The 20,275-nt window shown below is 57.7% G+C and overlaps 1 protein-coding gene across 1 annotated transcript; it reads left to right on the forward strand.

Annotated features, from left to right (window-relative positions):
- Positions 1–128: 128 nt before the first annotated feature.
- Positions 129–17,726, forward strand: COPE (coatomer protein complex subunit epsilon). Its single transcript, XM_030820372.1, has 10 exons — positions 129–377; positions 5,935–5,997; positions 7,936–8,036; positions 10,407–10,559; positions 11,888–11,941; positions 12,633–12,714; positions 14,060–14,215; positions 16,883–16,951; positions 17,297–17,371; positions 17,517–17,726. The coding sequence occupies exons 1-10, from the start codon at positions 252–254 to the stop codon at positions 17,562–17,564; spliced, it is 927 nt and encodes a 308-aa protein (XP_030676232.1). The 5' UTR covers positions 129–251; the 3' UTR covers positions 17,565–17,726.
- The last annotated feature ends 2,549 nt before the right edge of the window (positions 17,727–20,275 follow it).

Consider the following 20,275-nt stretch of genomic DNA (forward strand, 5'->3'; position numbering starts at 1 on the left):
AGCCTCGACCGCATCCTTATCATGTTTCCCCGGATCCCATTGGCTTGCAGAAACACACTACAATTCCCGAGATGCTCTGCGTGACGCACTTACGTCTTCCGCCCCCTTGCTTATTATTGTGGAGCTTCCCTTTGGCTTACTTCGCCGCCACGCGGAAAAAGTAAACTACATTTCCCAGCGTGCCTGTGCAGGTGTCTTGCTTCCGGCCGACGTGTCTTTCAAGGAAGAGGAGCGGGTGAGAAGACAGCGACATGGCGCCTCCGGCCCCCGGCCCGGCCTCCGGCGGCTCCGGGGAGGTAGACGAGCTGTTCGACGTGAAGAACGCCTTCTACATCGGCAGCTACCAGCAGTGCATAAACGAGGCGCAGCGGGTGAAGGTGCGGCCGCGCAGGGGCGCGGGGACGCTGGGGGCGGAGGCGGAGGACGCTTCCTGATGGCCGCGAACCGCGTTCTGCGTCTAAAAACTTTCTCTTTTCTTCTCGCGTTTTTTGGGCACCTTTTCCACAGTTCAGTGAGAAGTAATCACTGTCCCATGACAGAACCCAGAGCAGTACCAGTTTACGGTACTGCTCACTCGTACAGCGTTCGCTCTACGCCCTTGAAGGCGTTTTGAGTAAGGGAGGTGTTTATGCCACTGTAGTGACACTAAGTGTATTTTGTTCAGCCATACCTTCAGTTCCCGTGAGATAGAGACTGTTGCTTATCTTCATTTTACGAATGAGAACCCTAAAGTTCAGAGAAGGACGTTTCCCTGCCCATCGAGCCTGGTTATTTCTCCCATAGCTTACCCATTCATACATTCATTCTTCATTGAGCACTTTTATGGACAGGCACTGTATTCCGCTGGACTCAGAATGATAACACAGTTTCCCAGCGCAGTGGCTCAAACGCCTCTAATTCTGGCGCTTTGGGAGGCCGAGGCGGGCGGATCTTATGCGCCCAGGAGTTCGAGACCAGCTTGGGCAACGTGGAGAAACCATGGGTCTACCAAAAATACAAAAATTAGCCGGGCGTGGTGGCGGGCACCTGTAATCTCAGCTACCGGGAGGCTGAGACAGGAGAATCGCTTCAACCCGGAGGCCGAGGTTGCAGTGAACCGAGATCGCGCCACTGCCCTCCAGCCTGGGTGACAAAAGTTGTAAGAATTAAAGAGGAAAGAAACACGAAAGGCGGCTTGCTAGTCAAGACAGGTTTATTTTAGAGAAAACAAACCTGAGAGGCGCCTTCTGGCCTAGCCGGGTCAGAGGCACACTCTTTTACAGACTGAGTTTTTAAGGATTCAGGGTCGGAGAGTTTATCAGAGGCTTGAACTGCTTCTGTGTCTCTTTGTTGTGCTTATCTGGGAGGGAGATTTGTGTGTCTGTTCCCATACATCTATACATCTTTCTTTTTTCTTTTCTTTTTTTTTTTTTTGAGATGGAGTCTCGCGCTGTCGCCAGGCTGGAGTGCAGTGGGGTGATCTTGGCTCACTGCAACCTCTGCCTCCCAGGTTCAAGCAATTCTCCTTTCTCAGCCTCCTGAGTAGCTGGGATTGCAGGTGCGCGCCACCATGGCCCAGCTAACTTTTGTATTTTTGGTAGAGACAGGGTTTCACCATGTTAGCCAGGATGGTCTCCATTTCTTGACCTTGTGATCTGCCCGCCTTGGCCTACCAAAGTGTTGGGATTACAGGTGTGAGCCACTGCGCCCAGCCTCCCATACATCTTTCTGCATCTGCAGGCATACCCCCCTAGTCTGCTTTTAGCTTCCCTATTTTAGTGCACCTGAAGGGAAAGGAATGTGCTTATTAAGGCCCTCTGTTTTACTGGGGCCCATTGTATGAGGGTGAAGTTTGGCAGTTACCCAAGAAACCTTTCTCCCCACTCTCTCTCTGCCCGAGCTGTCTTTCTGTGTTTTACTGTCTCCTCTTTCTGGCTGCTTGTAGTTGGAAATGATTTCCTGGCCGGGCGCAGTGGTTCACACTTGTAATCCCAGCACTTTGGGAGGCCGAGGGGCGGATCACCTGAGGTCAGGAGTTCGAGACCAGCTTGACCAACTTGGTGAAACCCTGTCTCTACTAAAAAATACAAAAATTAGCCGGGCGTGGTGGCAGGCACCTTAATCCCAGCTACTTGGGAGGCAGAGGCAGGAGAATCGTTTGAACCTGGGAGGTGGAGGTTGCAGTGAGCCGAGATCGAGCCATTGCATTCAAGTGTAGGAGACGAGTGAGAATCCTCTCAAAAAAAAAAAAAGAAATTTCCTTAAAATGCATGAGGCTAGAAAGGGAGCTGGAACTTAAAAAGCGGCAGTGTTTGTCTGAGATGATGGTGCTCTTGCTGTGTCAAAAGTGAGACCCTATCGCAAAAAAAAAAAAAAAGAAAGAATGTGTCTAGTAGGCTTTCTTGTCTTCACCAGAACCCGCCACTGGAAAAAGAAAAAAAAGAAGGCAGAGGGAGAGATTTGAGACACAGAGATGACGGAGGCAGAGATGGGAGTGATGTGGCTACAAGCTGAGGAATGTCACAGTCACCAAAAGCTGGGAGAGGCAGGGAAGTATCCTCCCCTAGAGCCTTTGAAAGGAGTGTGGCCCTGCTGACACCTTCCTTGATTTGGGACTTCTGGCCTCCAGGACTGTGACTGTGAAGGTATACTTTTTTTTTTTTTGAGACAGAGTCTCATTCTGTGTCACTCAGGCTGGAGTGCAGTGGCACAATCTCAGCTCACTGCATCCTCCTCCTCTTGGGTTCAAGCGATTCTCCTGCCTCAGCCTCCTGAGTAGCTGGGATTACAGATGCCCGCCACCACACCCAGCTAATTTTTTTTTTCTTTTGATATGTAGTCTTGCTCTGTTGCCCAGGCTGGAGTGTAGTGGCACGATCTCAGCTCACTACAATCTCTGCCTCCTGGATTCAAGCGATTCTCCTGCCTCAGCCTCCCGAGTAGGTGGGATTACAGGCGTGCGCCACCACACCTGGCTAATTTTTGAGGAATACATTTTTTAAGCCATCTGGTCTGTGGTAGTTCATGACAGTGGCCTGAGCAACCTCAGCCCCACCTGAGGTGGCCCCAGGGAGAGCACCTGGCATGTCTTTGCCCTTTACTGCCCCCAGCACTAGGCTACCATCATGACATTTCTGGGTTTCTGACATTTGCCAGTTGCCCACAAGATGGCAGGCATCGCCCAGCTGTTGGGGTTAAAGCAGCTCATAGGCCTTGCCCAGTGTGGTCAGATCACTGGCTATAGGGACAGAAGGGAGGAGTTACTACCCCCAAGGTTTCCAGCTACAGGGCCCCCATCCTGTCATCAGCCTTCCCAAACAGTACCCTGATTCCTCAACCATGGCCACATCTTAAGCCACCTAGGGCCAGTGCGGGGGCCATCCTAGGGCCAGGTGTCCTTGGTGGACGTGGCCTCCTGGCTTTGCTGGTTTCTGGGCTCCCAGGTGATCCTAGTGAGGCCTTGGGGTTGAAGAGCAGTGCTCTTCCATCCCGGGAACACACATGCGTCCTGATGGTAGGATCGTCCCTGGGAGTCGAGGAAAGCCATAATGGTTCCAGAGCCTCACGTCAGGGTCACGGTCTGCACATTTGTTGTTGTTATGCTTCCTGGCACTCTTGTCTCCCCAGTGCACTCTGCAGCCTCTGAGCACTTCTGCACACACAGTCTCCTGGGCACCTGCAATTCACACAGGGGCAGCGGAGGCCACCCTGGTGCCCCCTGTGGCGCCCCACTGTGTCCTCACTTTGAAAGCCCAACAGCCAGCTTTTGTCTCTTTTCTTTTTCCCTAAAGATAGACAGGGTCTCACTCTGTCACCCAGGCTGGAGTGGAGTGCAGTGCAGTGGCATGATCATAGTCCACTGTAGCCTCAACCTCCCAGGCTCAAGCGATCCTCCTTCATGAGCCTCCCAAGTTGCTGGGACTACAGGTGCACGCTACCACACCCAGCTAATATTTAAAATATTTTTATGGACACAGGGTCTCAGACCAGGTGCGGCGGCTCATGTCTGTAATCCCAGCACTTTGGGAGGCCGAGGCAGCTGGTTCACAAGGTCAGGAGTTCAAGACCAGCCTGGCCAATATGGTGAAACCCCGTCTCTATTAAAAATACATATAGTTCCGGCTACTCGAGAGGCTGAGGCAGAAAAATCTCTTGAACCCAGGCGGCAGAGGTTGTAGTGAGCCGAGATCACACCACTGCACTCCAGCCTGGGTGACGGAGCAAGACTCCATCAAAAAAAAAAAAAAAGACTTTGCTTTTTGCTATGTTGCCTATGCTGGTCTCAAACTCCTGGGCTCAAGCAGTGCTCCTGCTTTGGCCTCCCAAAGCACTGGGATTACAGGTGTGAGCCACCACACCTGGCCTGTCTCTTTTTTAACTGAGGGTGGCATGCGGCCCTGGGCTAGTCACCTAACTGATGTCCACCTCAGAAGGTTGATTGAGAGTTACTTATGTATTTTTTATTGAGATGGAGTCTTGCTCTGTCGCCTAGGCTGGTGTGCAATGGTGTGATCTCAGCTCACTACAGCCTCCACCTCCCGGGTTCAAGTGATTCTCCTGCCTCAGCCTCCTGAGCAGCTGGGATTACAGGAGCCCGCCACCACACCTGGCTAATTTTTGTATTTTTAAGTAGAGGTGGGGTTTCACCATGTTGGCCAGGCTGGTCTGGAACTCCTGACCTCTAATGATCCACCCGCCTCGGCCTCCCAAAGTGCTGGGATTACAGGCATGAGCTGCCATGCCCGGCCTATGATATGTTTCTTTGCATACTTGAGAAGGTACATCTTTCACCTGTCCATCCCATTTGCAGGGCTCGATTTCTGCAGCCTCCACCCTCCACGTGCCTTTGACATTCTTCTAGGAGTTATTTATTTCGATGGCATCTTGTTCCAAATCACAGCCAGATACCCACTCTGGCCACCAGGGCCTGAGCAGAAGCTGCTGGGGTCTCTTGGCAATGGCAGCCTGAGTCAGGCTGGGGCCAGGTCTGCAGCGGCCTGGGATGAGGACACGTTTGACATCCACGCTCCTCCCTCAGGCTGGGGAGAAGGAAGAGATGTGGCTTGGAATCTGTGGTTCTCGGCTTCAGAGGACAGGGCAGAGTGACTCCCCCTGGTTTGGGCACCAGGTCCTTTGATCCTGTGCCTTGACAGCTGGCAGGCCCTCTTGCTGACAGCCTTCTCAGTTCCCTCCGTTTAGAGGTTGTTGGAGTGGCGATGCCGAGGTGGCTGGGCCCCTTCCCAACTGTACTTTCCTCTCAAAGCCCCTAGGGGCCTGAGTGAGCACCCTCAGGCCACAGGCTGAGCTGCACTGTGCCCACCTGCCGTGGGCACCCCGGGAAGTCAGCCAGCCTCCGGGGGCAGCATGCAAAGCTGTGTTCTGGAGGAGGGGCCCCAGCCTCCCTGCCTGGCCTGGGCTCAGGGGCAGCTTCCTTATCGTCCCAAAATGGATGTTGCCACAGGTCACCTCCCTCTTGCTCCTCAGCTCTGTGCAGTGGCTGGGCTGTGAGGGTGTGGCCCAAGTACAGAGCCGTTCCCAGGGTCTCCCCTGGCCAGGGCTGGACACAGATGTCACCAAACTGGGGCAGCCAAACTGAGCTCAAAATCTCTTGAGACAAAAGCAGAACAGAATCAAGCCATAGTGGCCGCATGTCCAGAAGTTAGAGGTGCGGGCGCCACCCTGGCTTCTTAAGTGTGGCTGGAGCAGACACTGAACTTGGGAGCAAGCCTCCTTCCTGGGGTGGTGACAGCACGGGATGAGATCAGGCACTCCCCATGTAAGGTACCCCTAGCAGAGGCCACTCGGGCTGTGGAGGATCAGGGCTGGGATTCAGACCTCCAACCCTGCCGGAGAAGCCGCGTGTCCCAGTGTACAGGGGCCTGTCTGTCATGCTCACCCTGTGTGGGCTGCACTGGGCGTCCCACTGTGCGTCCTGACCCACATTGGTTCCCACAGCTGTCAAGCCCAGAGAGAGACGTGGAGAGGGACGTCTTCCTGTATAGAGCGTACCTTGCGCAGGTGAGTGCGGGCCTTGGCCGGGGGCGAGAGTGATGAACAGAGTAGAGGGTGGGGCTGGGGACAGGAAGGCACCACAGAGTGGGTGGCGGGGACAGTAAACAAAGCAGGGACCCAGGCAAAGCAGGGACCCAGGCCTGCAGTGTCCAGTGACTGTGAACAGCCAGTGCAGGCAGCATGTGAAGGTGGCTGTGTCACGGAGGCCCAAGACTGCCAGGCCAGGGGGCCTGGGTCACAGCTTCTTGATTTTTTTTTTTTTTTTTGAGACGAATTCTTGCTCTGTCATACTCGATCTTAGCTCACTGCAGCCTCCACCTCCTGGGTTCAAATGATTCTCTTGCCTCAGCCTCCTGAGTAGCTGGGATTATAGGTGCATGCTACCACGCCCGGCTAATTTTTATATTTTTAATAGACACGTGGTTTCACCACATTAGCCAGGGTGGTCTCGAACTCCTGACCTCGTGACTCACCTGCCTCAGCCTCCCAAAGTGCTGAGATTACAGGCGTGAGCCAACGCACCCAGCTGATTTTTTTTTTCTAAAATAATTGGTGGGAGCCAGGCACAGTGGCTCATGCCTGTAATCCCAGCACTTTGGGAGGCTGAGGTGGGAGGATCACTTGAAGCCAGGAGTTCAAGACCAGCCTGGGCAACATAGTGAGACCTCCATCTCTACAAAAAAAATTAAAAAATAAGCCAGGCATGGTGGCATGTGCCTGGAGTCTCAGCTACTTGGGAGGCTGTGGCAGGAGGATCGGTTGAGCCCAGGAGGTCAAGACTACAGTGAGCCGTGATCATGCCATTGCACTCCAGCTTGGACAACAGAGCAAGACCTTGTCTCTAAAAAAGTAAGAATAGGGGCTGGGCCTGGTAGTTCACGCCTGTAATCCCAGCACTTTGGGAGGCTGTGAGGTGGGCGGATCACCTAATGTCAGGAGTTCGAGACCAGCCTCAACATGGAGAAACCCTGTCTCTACTAAAAATACAGAATTAGCTGGGTGTGGTGGTGCATGCCTGTAATCCCAGCTACTCGGGAGGCTGAGGCATGAGAATTGCTTGAACCTGGGAGGCAGAGGTTTTGGTGAGCTGAGGTCATGCCATTGCACTCCAGCCTGGGCAACAAGAGCGAAACTCCATCTCAAAAAAAAAAGGCCGGGCGTAGTGGCTTACGCCTGTAATCCCAGCTTGTTGGGATTACTTTGGAGGCCGAGGCAGGTGGATCACAAGGTCAGGAGATCGAGACCATCCTGGCTAACACAGTGAAACCCCGTCTCTACTAAAAATACAAAAAAATCAGCGGGGCATGGTGGCGGGCGCCTGTAGTCCCAGCTACTCGGGAGGCTGAAGCAGGAGTATGGCGTGAACCCGGGAGGCGGAGCTTGCAGTGAGCCGAGATTGCGCCACTACACTCCAGCCTGGGTGACAGAGCGAGACTCCGTCTCAAAAAAAAAAAAAAAAAAAAGAATGGGGAACCACCTAGGAGGGAACACAGTGAGGGATGGGCCCCTGGCTGCAGATGTGACAGTGGTATCAGTCTGGGCATCCTCGGAGGGCCAGTAGGTGGGCAGGGCTGGCTGGGGGCATGTCCTGCTTTACAGAAGCGCATGTCACAACCCCCATAACTGTTGCTGCCCTGCCCCCAGGTGACAAGCCCTTCACCTCACCACCAGAGGTGGACAGCTGCCAGGGAACAGGCAGTAACCTGCCAGGGTCCCCAGCTCAAGGCATGGGCAGTGTGGCCTTGCAGATGAGGGCACACCTGGCTGCTCATGACAGGTGACGCCACACCGACCTCCACAGTGTACTGCTGTGGGGGTGGCCCTTGGTGGGCTGAGGGGTCCCTGGTGGGGCAGGGGCTTCCTGTCTGGGGCTCTCCCTGCCAAGCTGAAGACAGAAATCCTCTGGGGCGGACGGGTGCAGCTGACGCCTTGTCCCTACTGCAGAGGAAGTTCGGCGTGGTCCTGGACGAGATCAAGCCCTCCTCGGTCCCTGAGCTCCAGGCCGTGCGCATGTTCGCTGACTACCTCGCCCACGAGAGCCGGAGGTGAGGCCCCGGAGAATGGGTTGGCCTGGGCCGTGGGGCCTTCTCCAAGGCCTGTTGGTTATGAACCTGGGTGGGCGGGGGCATGGCGTGCAGCACACAGCATCCCTCAGATTAGGCGCCTCTCCCCTCTGCTCCTCTGCTGCTTTGTGCCTCAGTTTCCCTCACTTGCACAGCTGTGGGGGGCTGGTGATGGATCCTGCTTCAAAGGGGAGGGTCAGAGACAGTGCTGTGTGGGCACACGCCCTCATGGACCACAAGGCACTCTCTGAACCTAGAACTGAAAATATCAATTACTGAGCAGCCCTCTGCACCACCCAGAGCCCCAAGATAGCCCAGGGCGCAGAAGGGGCAGGGCCCTCCCATCAGTTTTCTTATTTATTTATTTATTTAGAGACGGAGTCTCACTCTGTCACCAGGCTGGAGTGCAGTGGTGCGATCTCGGCTCACTGCCACCTCCGCCTCCTGGGTTCAAGTGATTCTTGTGCCTCAGCCTCCTGAGTAGCTAGGACTACAGCCGCGTGCCACCACGCCCAGCTAATTTTTGTATTTTAGCAGAGACTGGGTTTCACCATGTTGCCCAGGGTGGTCTCAAACTCCTGAGCTTAGGCCGTCTGCCCACCTCAGCCTCCCAAATCCTATCAGTTTTCTAGTCCCAGCTAGTCCAGGACTGCAACCTACCAGTGTCTCCCCTGGAGTGGAGTGGGAGGGCGGGTGAGGCCACGCGTGTCCTGCCCCTGAGCCACAGGCCAGCGTTGCTCAAACGCCCATGGGCGGCAGCCAAGGGGAGAGGGGGCTGGGCTGTGGGGACCCAGGAACCTTGCCCCCTCCTGCTGTGGGGTCGGAGTGAGGGTCTGACACGGGGAGACTCTGCTGTGATCCTGCTCTTCCTTGGCCCACGGAGGCAGTGCCCCAACTACCGCCTCCCTTCACTCAAAGAAACCTGGGGTTCCTGGGAGCTAACTCCTGTGCAGAGGCAGCATGGTGGGGTGAATGGTGTCCCCCAAAAGGTGCGTCCATATCCTATCCCACGTGCTTGTGAATATGATATCATTTGGAAAAAGGGTCTTTGCCGATCAAATTAAGAGATGAGATGAAGACATGCTGGATTTAGGGTGGGCCCCAAAGCCAAGGACTTGTGTCCTTTTAAGAGATAAAAGGAGGGCTGGGCGCAGTGGCTCATACTTGTAATCCCAGCACTTTGAGAGGCCGAGGTGGGCAGATCACCTGAGGTCAGGAGTTTTCAAGACCAGCCTGGCCAACGTGGTGAAACCCCATTTCTACTAAAAATACAGAATTAACAGGATATGGTGTCTATGATTCCAGCTACTTGGGAGGCTGAGGCAGGAGAATCGCTTGAACCCGGGAGGCAGAGGTTGCGGTGAGCTGAGATTGCGCCATTGCACTCCAGCTTAGGCAACAAGAGCAAAACTCCGTCTCAAAAAAAAAAAAAAAAAAGGAGCTCCTTGCTCCTCCCCTGCGTGATCCCTGTACCATGGTCCCTCAGCATGGGAACAGACTGAGACCTGAAGCCACTTGTCCACTGGGCCTGGCACTGTGGCAAGCCCTCAGGAACCTGGTTGGTATCAGACATGCCATGCCCTCAGTGACAACTCAGACACAGGCCCTGGGCAGACAGCCCCCAGACGCACGTGGATGCTTATGCGGTCACAGAGCCACGTTTGAACCCAGAAGAACACCAGCTTCGGTCTAGGGTGGCCCCCTCACCTGCCTTCTCTTTTTAGCTGCTCAGTAGCAATGGGGAATGGAGGGTCTGGGTCCAGTTAGGGACACGGAGGCATGGGTGACCTGTGCCCTTGGAGCCGAGCTGGTCCTCAGCCTCGCCTGGGCTCAAGCCTGGCCCTGGCCCATAACACACTGGCCATCTTCAGGGTGCAGCCAGCACACTGGGCTCTCAGGGACTGAGGGCAGCCGCCCTGGCAGTGGGGGTGCCCCAGGGCTCCCATCCTTCTGCACGGCTCCTCACACCCAGGACGACCTCCTGCTAGAAGACGTGGCCTTGAAGCCCACAGGGCTGATGGGTTATGGTCAGGAGTCCCAGCTGGGCCCACCAGCCTCCTCAGGAAGGTGGGTGAGGTTGGTGTGAGACTGGCGGTGCCTCCTTAACGTCCTCTTGGAGCGCTCCACCCCACATCTCCCGGCCTTGGGTCCTTGCCTGGCCCAACATGAGAGGTGCTTCATAGGAACGGAGGGAGGACGTGTCGGAACAGCTCGATGCTCGGCCTGCTGCTGCTCTGCACCCCCAGGGCCTGGCTCACCCTCTCTGGACCTGTCTGCTCCCAAGGAAGGGGACCCTCTGAGGTCCCACAGAGGCCACCCCAGCTGTGGGTCTTGAGCATCTGTGTCTTGCAGGGACAGCATCGTGGCCGAGCTGGACCGAGAGATGAGCAGGAGCGTGGACGTGACCAACACCACCTTCCTGCTCATGGCCGCCTCCATCTATCTCCACGACCAGAACCCAGATGCTGCCCTGCGTGCGCTGCACCAGGGGGACAGCCTGGAGTGGTGAGTGGCCGCCCTGCTCTGGGGACAGTCCAGGGAGGCAAATGTCCCCTGCCACATCTCCAGGCTGCGCACGGCCTTGCTGGCTGTCGTCATGGGAGCAGAGAATGAGGTGGTGCTGAAATGAGGCCCTGGCCTGCTGTCCAGGCTCCAGCTCCCCTGCCCAGTGTGGGAGGCACTCCCATCTGCACACCAGGCTGCGGATCCAAGGACACGGTGCCCAGGCTGCAAACCCTCTGTTCCCAAGGGCAGAGCAGAAAGCAGCTTTGTCTCTGCTCGGTTTCTGCGTCCCCACCCCCCACGAAGCCTTCTGTGTCTCGGCCCTGGGCCCAGTCTCAGGCCTCCCCCGGTCCCCCACACCAGCCCTCCTCCAGAGCCCTCTGGGGTTGGGGTGCTGAAGCCCTGCAAGGTTGGTGCCCCCCTCCACCCTAGGATGTGACTCCGGGCCATGTCCAGGGCACTGGTCACAGAAAGTGTGTCAGTTCTTCCCCGTGAGCTGTCCCTGCAGTGCCTGCCTTCCACTGTGAGTTGCAAGCTGGGCATTTCATGGTTGCTGTGGATCTGCTCCCATCCCACCTCCATCCACGGAGGGCTTAGAATTGCAGGGCGCGGCCAGGCATGGTGACATGCACCTATGTTTCCAGCTACTTGGGAGGCGGAAGCAGGAATATCCCTTGAGCCTGGGAGGTGGAGGCTGCAGTGAGCCATGATGGTGCCACTGCACTCCAGCCTGGGTGGCAGAGCCAGACCCTGTCTCACACACAAAAAAGAAAATAAATGGGGATGTCACGCTGTCGGCGAGCCGGCAGACTCGGTGCTAGTCCAGGTGCTGGCTCCTGTTGGCGGGAAAACAAGAACAAGAGGCCTCACGAGTAATTCGTGGTCACAGCCACCTGGGGCCGAGAGGGATGAGGGAATGAGGGGACCTGCAGAGAGTGGGTGGCCCCAGGGCTCTGCTGCAGGTGCAGGTGCAGGGGCGGGTGCGTGGCCCTCCTCTAGGGCCTTGTTCCTGAGCGTCGACGCTTCCAGGGTGTTGAGTCCGGGCAGGGCCCTCCATCTGCAAGCACAGCCCATTTGGGCTGCTTCTCCAGATGGGCAGTGAGTGGGCCGGGGCCTGGAACCCCATCCTCGGTACCCCCCAGAGCTCCTGGGCCCGAGGAAGCTGAGCGGTGAAATGTGGGAGTGAGGGTGTCCCCCTCTGCTGGGCGGGGCTGGTGGTCCTAAGCACAGGACTTAGGAACATCCCAGACACACAGTGAGCCCTGGGTGTGGAGCGGCCATGCAATGTGTCTGTGGCCACCCGCTGACCGCCCCCCTGCCCTGTCCTACAGCACAGCCATGACGGTGCAGATCCTGCTGAAGCTGGACCGCCTGGACCTCGCCCGGTGAGCCCTCCCGCCCCTCTCCACCCACACTGAGCCACGGCCCAGAGCGTCTGTGGTGCTGTCATTACTCTTGTCTTCCCTTTCCATGAGGGTGGCTTGCCGTCACTCAGCCCTTCCCTGCAGTATGTTGCCAGGGAGGAGGGCCATGGCTCTCTGTGCCTCAGTTTCTGTCTGTGCAGTGGGTGGCAGGGCCTCTCCCACGGGGCGAGGGTGGGCTTCATGGAGGGAGAGTGGAGGTTGTGCCCCGAGCAACATGTTACTTGGCCAGCTTGTAACTGCGCCATGGGGCTGGCGGGGCCTGCACGTGGCATCACCAGGTCGGAGGCCATGGCTGGGGGTCCAGGACTCCCCTACTGCCGTTTCCAAAGCCCTTGCCTCAGAATTGTTCACACTGTAGTTCCGTCGCCCTTCCCTGCGTTCCATCCTCCGTGGAGTGAGTCTCTCCCAAGCCCTACCTTGTGCTGGCCACCCCGGGGGGCCATAGCTGGCGCCAGTCCCACCTTCCCAGGGCCTGCACGTGGTCGGAAGGGCAGGGTGGCTCGGGCATTTAGTCATAGGGTATGAGCATGCAGTGGGGCACAAAGCGGGGGCCATCCCCAGGCTCTGGTGGGCCCCAAGTGGGAACAGGGCAGGGATGGCCAGGCCAGGGCCCTTGGCCACTCATCCCCTCCGTCATCTGTCCCTGCCCCAGGAAGGAGCTGAAGAGAATGCAGGACCTGGACGAGGACGCCACCCTCACCCAGCTCGCCACTGCCTGGGTCAGCCTGGCCACGGTGAGCCCTGGGCCATGAGGCGGGTGGGCATTGCAGGCACCTGGCTGAGCAAGGTCTGTGGGCACCCCCACCTGTGCCTAGGCTGCTGGCCACTCCAGTGGGGCTCCAGGATCAGGCCATGGCCCCCTGCCAGCCTGGCACAACTCAGCCTTGACTCCATTCTGGGCTTCTCACAGCCAAGCGACTTGGCCAGAGCCAGAGCAAAGAGATGGTGGGGGCGGGGACAGGGGTTCCTGAGCCTGAGGGGCAGGGGTACTCCAGGGTCTGGGTTAGCCTGGCAGGCCCTCCTCCCCTAGGGCTTCCTGGGGTTTTCTGCGACTTCAGCTTTGCTCTCCAGGGTCCTGGTCGCCAGCCAGGGACGGGGTTCAGTGTTCCCATAGCAGCAGTGGAGATGTCCTCGGCTCCCAGGCTTGGGCACCTCCGCCTGGCAACAGCCCCTCTCCTGGTTTCTGGGACTTGGCCCCCTTCTGAGCCACTCTTTTGTGTGGGCCTGTTAAAATGTGCTTCCTGGCTGGGTGCAGTGGCTCACCCCTGTAATCCCAGCACTTTGGGAGGCCGAGGCGGGTGGATTATGTGAGGTTGAGAGTTTGAGACCAGCCTGACCAACATGGAGAAACCCCATCTTTACTAAAAATACAAAATTAGCTGGGCTTGGTGGCATGCACCTGTAAACCCAGCTACTCGGGAGGCTGAGGCAGGAGAATCGCTTGAACCTGGGAGGTGGAAGTTGTGGTGAGCCAAGATCGCCGCCATTGCACTCCAGCCTGAGCATCAAGAGTGAAACTCTGGGAAAGAAAAAAAAAAATGTGCTCCCCGCTCCTGCCCACCACGGGGCTGAAGCCTCACCCAGATGGACTTCCAGTGACCCCTCTAGTGTGGTAGGACAGGCCCCGGCAGCCCTCTCGGGTAGTTTAAGCTGTTTTCACAGCCCGCCTTGGCCTCAGGCTCCCCCTGCGAGTGTCCCACTGTTCTGAGCAAGCAGACAGGTCAGGGCTGCTGGTCACAGAGCTGACTCCTTCTCCTCTAATGTGCCCAGATTAATGTGCTCAGACCCTGGCCCAGCCACCTGTGCACTGAGGCCCTGGAAGCCCCAGATTCCAACTCTATGTACTCAGCACTCTGGGAGCCGGGTGGGAGGTGGGGCAGGAGGCGGCCGTGAGTCTTTAGGCCCCATCAGCAGAGTACAAGTTACGGGCAGTCCCCATGGTGGAATGGCTGTGCCTTGAAGCGGGCACACCAGATTCGTCTCTGTGCAGTGCTGGAGTCCCCCCGCTAGGGGAGGGGGCCGACGGGGGAAGGGCCGGGCAGCAGGGGCACAGGCGATGATGCGGGACCCTCCCTGCAGGGCGGTGAGAAGCTGCAGGATGCCTACTACATCTTCCAGGAGATGGCTGACAAGTGCTCACCCACCCTGCTGCTGCTCAATGGGCAGGCAGCCTGCCACATGGCCCAGGGCCGCTGGGAAGCCGCCGAGGGCCTGCTGCAGGAGGCGCTAGACAAGGTAGGCACTAGCCTGTCCCAGAGTGGGGACGGAGGGAAGGCCAGGCGGCCAGAGGGCGGGGTCAGGACGGACAGAAACAAGTGTAGCAGAGACCCCCTGGGTGTGTGTGTGGCCCCACAGGGCTTCTAAGGCCCAGTCAGCAGCGAGATCCACAAAGCAGGGATCTCACCTGCAAAGAAATCCAGATTCCAGCCTCAGAAATGGGGCATCTGGGCAGCCTGGGCCTCAGTGGTCTGAGCCGTCCTTGTTGTCACCTCAGCTGCCTGGCCCGGGGTCTGCACGTGGGACCCCTCACCTGAGTACATACTCAGTATTAGAGAGACACTCCCAGTCCTTATTTAGGGGAGAGCGTGCTGTGGACAGGAGCTCTTCGTTGAGAGAGCGCTGCCTGCCCAGGTTGGCTGCAGTCGTCTCCTGCCTGATGTCTGCAGTCTTTTCTTTCTTTCTTTTTTTTGAGATGGAGTCTCACTCTGTCACCCAGGCTGGAGTGCAGTGGTATGATCTCAGCTCACTGCAACCTCCGTCTCCTGGGTTCAAGTGATTCTTTTTCCTCAGCCTCCCAAGTAGTTGGGATTACAGGCGCCTGCCACCACGCCTGCCTAATTTTTGTATTTTTAGTAGAGACGGGGTTTCGCCATGTTGGTCAGGCTGGTCTCAAACTCCTGACCTCAGGTGATCCACCCACCTCAGTCTCCGAAAGTGCTGGGATTATAGGCATGAGCCACCACACCTGGCCATCTGCAGTCTTTATGAAGAGTTTACATTATGTTAAATTAAAAATATATATATATTTTGTAAAGACGGGGTTGTTCTTGCTTTGTTGCCCAGGTTGGTCTCGAACTCCTGGCCTCAAGTGGTCGTCCCACCTCAGCCTCCCAAAGCATTAAGATTATAGGTGTGAGCCACCATGCTTGGTGGAATTTTTTTTTTTTTTTTTTTTGGAGATGGAGTCTTGCTCTGTCGCCCAGGCTGGAGTGCAGTGGTGTGATCTCGGCTCACTGCAAGCTCTGCCTCCCGGGTTCATGCCATTCTCCTACCTCAGCCTCCTGAGGAGCTGGAATTACAGGCACCCACCACCATGCCCAGCTACTTTTTTGTATTTTTAGTACAGACGGGGTTTTGTCGTGTTAGCCAGGATGGTCTTCATTTCCTGACCTCATGATCCGCCCACCTCAGCCTCCCAAAGTACTGGGATTACAGGCGTGAGCCACTGTGCCTGGCCTGGATTATTATTTTTATAATCAGAAAGGACATCAAAGCTTTTTCCATTTTGGAGAAATGAATTTTGGGGGGGGTTTTGTTTGTTTTTTGAAACAGGGTATGCCACCATGCATGGCCAATTTTTGTATTTTTTGTTAGAAATGGGGTCTCACTGTGTTGTCCAGGTTAGTCTTGAACTCCTGGGCTCAAGCAATTCTCACCTTCCTCAGCCTTCTAAAGTGCTGGGATGATAGATGTGCACCACTGTGCCCAGCTGAGAAACAGTTTTAATCTACTGACAAACACTGGTGGAGCCCTCCTCCCTGTCTGACTTTCCAGGGGCTGAGTTATCAGAAAGTTGTTTGCAGAGCGGGGCAGGCCAAGGGGTATCAGGCTGGCCCCATCACAGGCTGGGTACTGCTCCTCCTGAGCAGGGTCCATCTTTAGCTCTGAGTAGTCAGGGCTGGTCAGGAACTCCCAGCCTAATGCGCAATCTCAGGCTGTGTGTCCCTTGCTGCCAACAGGGGCGAGGCTGACGCCCTCCTCCACCACCCTGCCCCTCTCTGCCACCTGAGAACACTTGGATGTGTGTTCTGTGTTCATGGCCGCATCCTCTGGGGGCTTTTGTTACACCTCTCAGGTGACACGTTCCGTGACTCACCAGTTAGATGACTCCCTTCTGTCCTTGTCTCCTGAAACACCACCTGGGGCTGGCTGGCCATGCCCCTTGGCCCTGGTGGCCTCCCGGTGGCTGTGGTCACCCTGCATTCTTGCTGGGTTTTGGGAGGCACTCAGGTCCCCCTGCTTCCCTTTGGAGCCACCTCATGGGTGCTCCTGTGAGCACAAGCTGGTGTCCCCCTTCATGGTGGAGACTGAGGCTCAGAAAAGTCCAGTCTCCAAAAAGGTGCCCTGCCATGGGCCGCCGTGGGCAGGTCTGGGTCCGGGCACGTCCTGGTTGGTGTGTCTGTGCTCCAAGCAGACACCAGGGCTCTGGCTGGGTCTCTTGGCCTAGATGTCTCCTAGGGTCCTGTGTGCTGGGAGCCTAGAGTGAGTGGCTCAGGCAAGGTCCCTGCCGAGGTTTCCTTCAAGGCTCCTTGGGAGCCGGTGCAGGGGTGGCAGGTCCGCCCATGGCCTCGGGGTTCATTGTGTAGCAGGAGTTGAGGCCATCTGGGTCTGGGCCCCATGGCTTTGAGATGTGTGGAACAAATACAACCTTCCCAAGTCTCTATTAACGAGGAGTCATGCCCCAGCTGGACCACAGATGGGGAAACTGAGGCTCAGCGAGGCGGCTGGCCCCTTGGCACCATATCATCTGAGATTTCCACCTTGCAGAGCGGTGGGCAGTGTCAGTCCCACTCCACCTCTGAGGAGGTGACCTTGTGTGGTGCTGCCTGAGGTGGGGGTGACGGGCAGGCATGGGGGCTGGAGTGGCTGACCCTGCCTGCCCGTGTCTGCCTGTGTCTCCAGGATAGTGGCTACCCGGAGACGCTGGTTAACCTCATCGTCCTGTCCCAGCACCTGGGCAAGCCCCCCGAGGTAAGCGGCCCCCAGGGCTCCAGGCCAACCCTAATGTCCAGACCCTGGGACCCCAGCCTGGGGTCCCAACCCATCCTCACCTGGGGCCCTGCCCAACCTGCTCCCCTGAACACCACGATACATCCCTCACCATGTACGGAGGCCAGCTCCATGCCAGCGCTTCTCCAGGGGCAGGCCCGTCCCTCCACCCTGACCTGAAGGTTCTCCAAGATCTGCCTAGTCCCAAGGCAGGGTGAGGAGCCCCCGGGGGTACTGTGGCTCTCACCCCCATCCACCCGTCCTGCAGGTCAGAGCCACCGTGGGGTCCCCGTGTTTGGCTCACCTGCCTCCCTGCCTCCCCTGCAGGTGACAAACCGGTACCTGTCCCAGCTGAAGGACGCCCACAGGTCCCATCCCTTCATCAAGGAGTACCAGGCCAAGGTGAGCGGCGGGGGTGGCCTGTCCCTGAGAGCCAGGCCGGGGGCGCCTGGAGCTCAGCCTGGGCTCACATGCGCCCTCTCTCTCTCCCTCCACCTGTCTCCCCACACCCCGCCCCCACCCTGTGTCGCCATGTGTCTTGCTAAAGGAGAACGACTTTGACAGGCTGGTGCTACAGTACACTCCCAGCGCCTGAGGCTGGTCCAGAGCTGTCAGGACCACGAAGCCAGGACAGAGGCCAGGAGCCCTGCAGCCCTCCCCACCTGGCATCCACCCCGCATCCCCTCTGGGGGCAGGAGCCCGCCCCCAGCACCCCCATCTGTTAATAAATATCTCAACTCCAGGGTGTTCCATCTGATGTGCTCTGGCCACTTTGCTGGGGGCATGTGGGAGCTGACGCTCAGGGAGAGTCCTGGGGCACTGACGTCTAGGGCTGTTCCTGGAGACCGGGGTCTGTGACGAGCAGCAGCTGTGCAGACCCCCCACCCCGCCCCTCACACAGCCACAACCTGCTCCTGCCAGGCCAGGGGCAGCACAACCCTGTGGCCATGCTTCACCCTGGCCCCTAGAGGCCACTGAGCAGCCCTGGTTGGCATCGGGGGAAACTGAGGCACAGAGAAGTCATGCCGCCATCATGAGGGGCACCAAGATTCAAAATGAGAACCCCTAGTGGCCTGGAGGAAGTGGGGGCCAGGGCAGGAAAAACTCAGGCCTCAGCTCAGCAAAGCCCAAGGGGCCCTGCAGGGTTAGTGTTAACCCCAGGCGCTGCTCCTGCTGCCCCCCAAACCCTCCTCCAAGGCAGAGTCCTGCTGTGGCTGGGGTCCTGGGGCCAAGCACCCAGCCTCGATGAAAGGCAGCTGCACCATAGGGAGGGAGGTGGGTGGGTGGCATCGGGGCTGGCCGGAGCCTCCCAGATGAGGTCACCATTGAGCTGTGCCCACCCGAACAACAAAAAGGAGCTGCCAGGCTAGGTTCTAGGGGGACAGGCACCCTGGCAGTGGGCATGACCAGTGCAGAGGTCCCTTGGTGGCACGGGGCTGTGAGGTCAAGGGGTGCTGGATGGGGATGCATGCCCCTTGACCTCTGAGCCTGGCCTGGGCTTACCTCCCAGGGAAAAGATAAGACGCTGGGTTTCCCCAAGCCCCACCCAGGCCTATTCATTTGAAAGCAGACCCTGTCTCTGGTTGCCAGGGCAGGACAGCAAGTGCCCCGCACCCCCAGCCTGGTAGGGGAGGGAAGTGGCAAAAGAGGACACCCTGGGCAGGGACATTAGGAGGGGTCCAGGCCGAGCTTCTTGGAGGGAGGAAACCTTGGGGTGGGTGGGGGGACACCGGCCTTAAGACTGACCTCCGCCCAGCCTTGGGTGCCTGGTCCCCAGCTGCCAGTAGAGCCGCCTTCCATTCCTGCCCTGCACCCACCCGTTGGCAGCCTCCTGGCTGGACCCGCCAAAAAGAAATTCGAGGCTGAGCTGGGGCCAGTGGGTGGGCGGGTGGCGCCTCTCCCATGACCGATGGGCGCCATGGTGACCAGATAGTGCTGGCCGAGAGGGTGGAGGGAGGTGGCTGGGACTGTCCACAGCTGCCCCACAGGCCTTGCTGTACCTTTGAGAGCATATTCCCCTCATCCCCCTCTGCCTGCCAGGTAGGTTGTGGCGTTAGTCACATCTCTGGCCTCCGGCTGGACCTGAACTATTGGCCAGGCCAGGCCTTGTGCCCCGCCCCTACACTAGGCCCCTAGTCCATATAGAGTCCACGTTCAAGAATAAAGGGTGGGGCCAGGCACGTTGGCTCGTGCCTGTAATCCCAGCACTTTGGGAGGCCAAGGCGGGCAGATCACTTGAGGTCAGGAGTTTGAGACCAGCCCGGCCAATATGGTGAAACCCTGTCTCTACCGAAAATACAAAAATTAGCTGGATGTGGTAGCAGGCGCCTGTAATCCCAGCTACTTGGGAGACTGAGGCGGGAGAATCCCTTGAACCTGGGAGGCGGAGGTTGCAGTCAGCTGAGATTGCGCCATTGCACTCCAGTCTGTGCAACAGACCGAGACTCCAACTTAAAAAAAAAAAATGAACTGTATGTATGTAGGGGCCGATGGTGACAAGTGCCAAGCAGACATGAAGACATGAGGGGTGTGTGGGACTTCAGAGTCGGGGGCAGCCTGAGCAGGTGGCAGAAGAGCCATGCAGGTACCTAGGGGAACAGCATTTCAGGAGGGGGGGACAGCTAGTGCAAAGGCCCTGAGGCAGGACAGAGCTTGGCATGTTGGAAGAATAGCAGGAAAGCCCACAGGTGGGGGGAAACGGTGCTGTGAGGGCGGCCAGTGAGGACTTGGGCTTTCCCTGAGTGGGACGGGAGCTATGGAAGGCTGCAAGCAGAGGAGGAACAGGCCAACAGTGTCGCAGCCACCTTCTCGAGGAGGAACAGGCCAACAGTGTCGCAGCCACCTTCTCGCCTCTGTGGGGTGAGGAGGAAGCCAGGATACCAGACAGAACCCCAGACGGTAGTGGTGGTGGTGGTGAGGGGCAAGGCTGTGCAGATGCAGAGAAGTGGCCAGATGCAGGGACCCTGGATGTGTTGTGGGGGATGGGTGTGGGGCAAGGGGAAGGTGTGTTCACCTGTGCCCCTGAAGGTCAGGTGCAGGTGTGTGGGAGCCAGCGTGGCTGCTGCAGGACTCATCCCTGCATCCTGCACCTTGAAGGCCAGGTGTGGGGACATCCTGGGGTCTAGGATGGGGGAGGGTGCAGCAGTGCCTGGGGAGATGACGGTCCTAACAGAGGTGACCAGTGTCTTTCTTGATGGCCTTCAGTGGCTTTGGGCACAGGGCCTTGGGCCTTGTCAATGAACAGTGCATTGGAAAGTCACTTATGGTGGTCCCAATGATGTCACAGTCGATCCAGATTGGGAGTCC

The sequence above is a fragment of the Nomascus leucogenys genome, chromosome 10 (genome assembly GCF_006542625.1).
Source record: "Nomascus leucogenys isolate Asia chromosome 10, Asia_NLE_v1, whole genome shotgun sequence".
Lineage (NCBI taxonomy): Eukaryota > Metazoa > Chordata > Mammalia > Primates > Hylobatidae > Nomascus > Nomascus leucogenys.

Bases quoted from the DNA above. Each gene is read 5' to 3' on its own strand.
- COPE (XM_030820372.1), top strand. From the start codon at position 252: ATGGCGCCTCCGGCCCCCGGCCCGGCCTCCGGCGGCTCCGGGGAGGTA. The intron at 5,998-7,935 runs GTGAGTGCGGGC...TCCCTACTGCAG, and splicing joins ATAGAGCGTACCTTGCGCAG to AGGAAGTTCGGCGTGGTCCT. The intron at 17,372-17,516 runs GTGAGCGGCGGG...GTCTTGCTAAAG, and splicing joins TCAAGGAGTACCAGGCCAAG to GAGAACGACTTTGACAGGCT.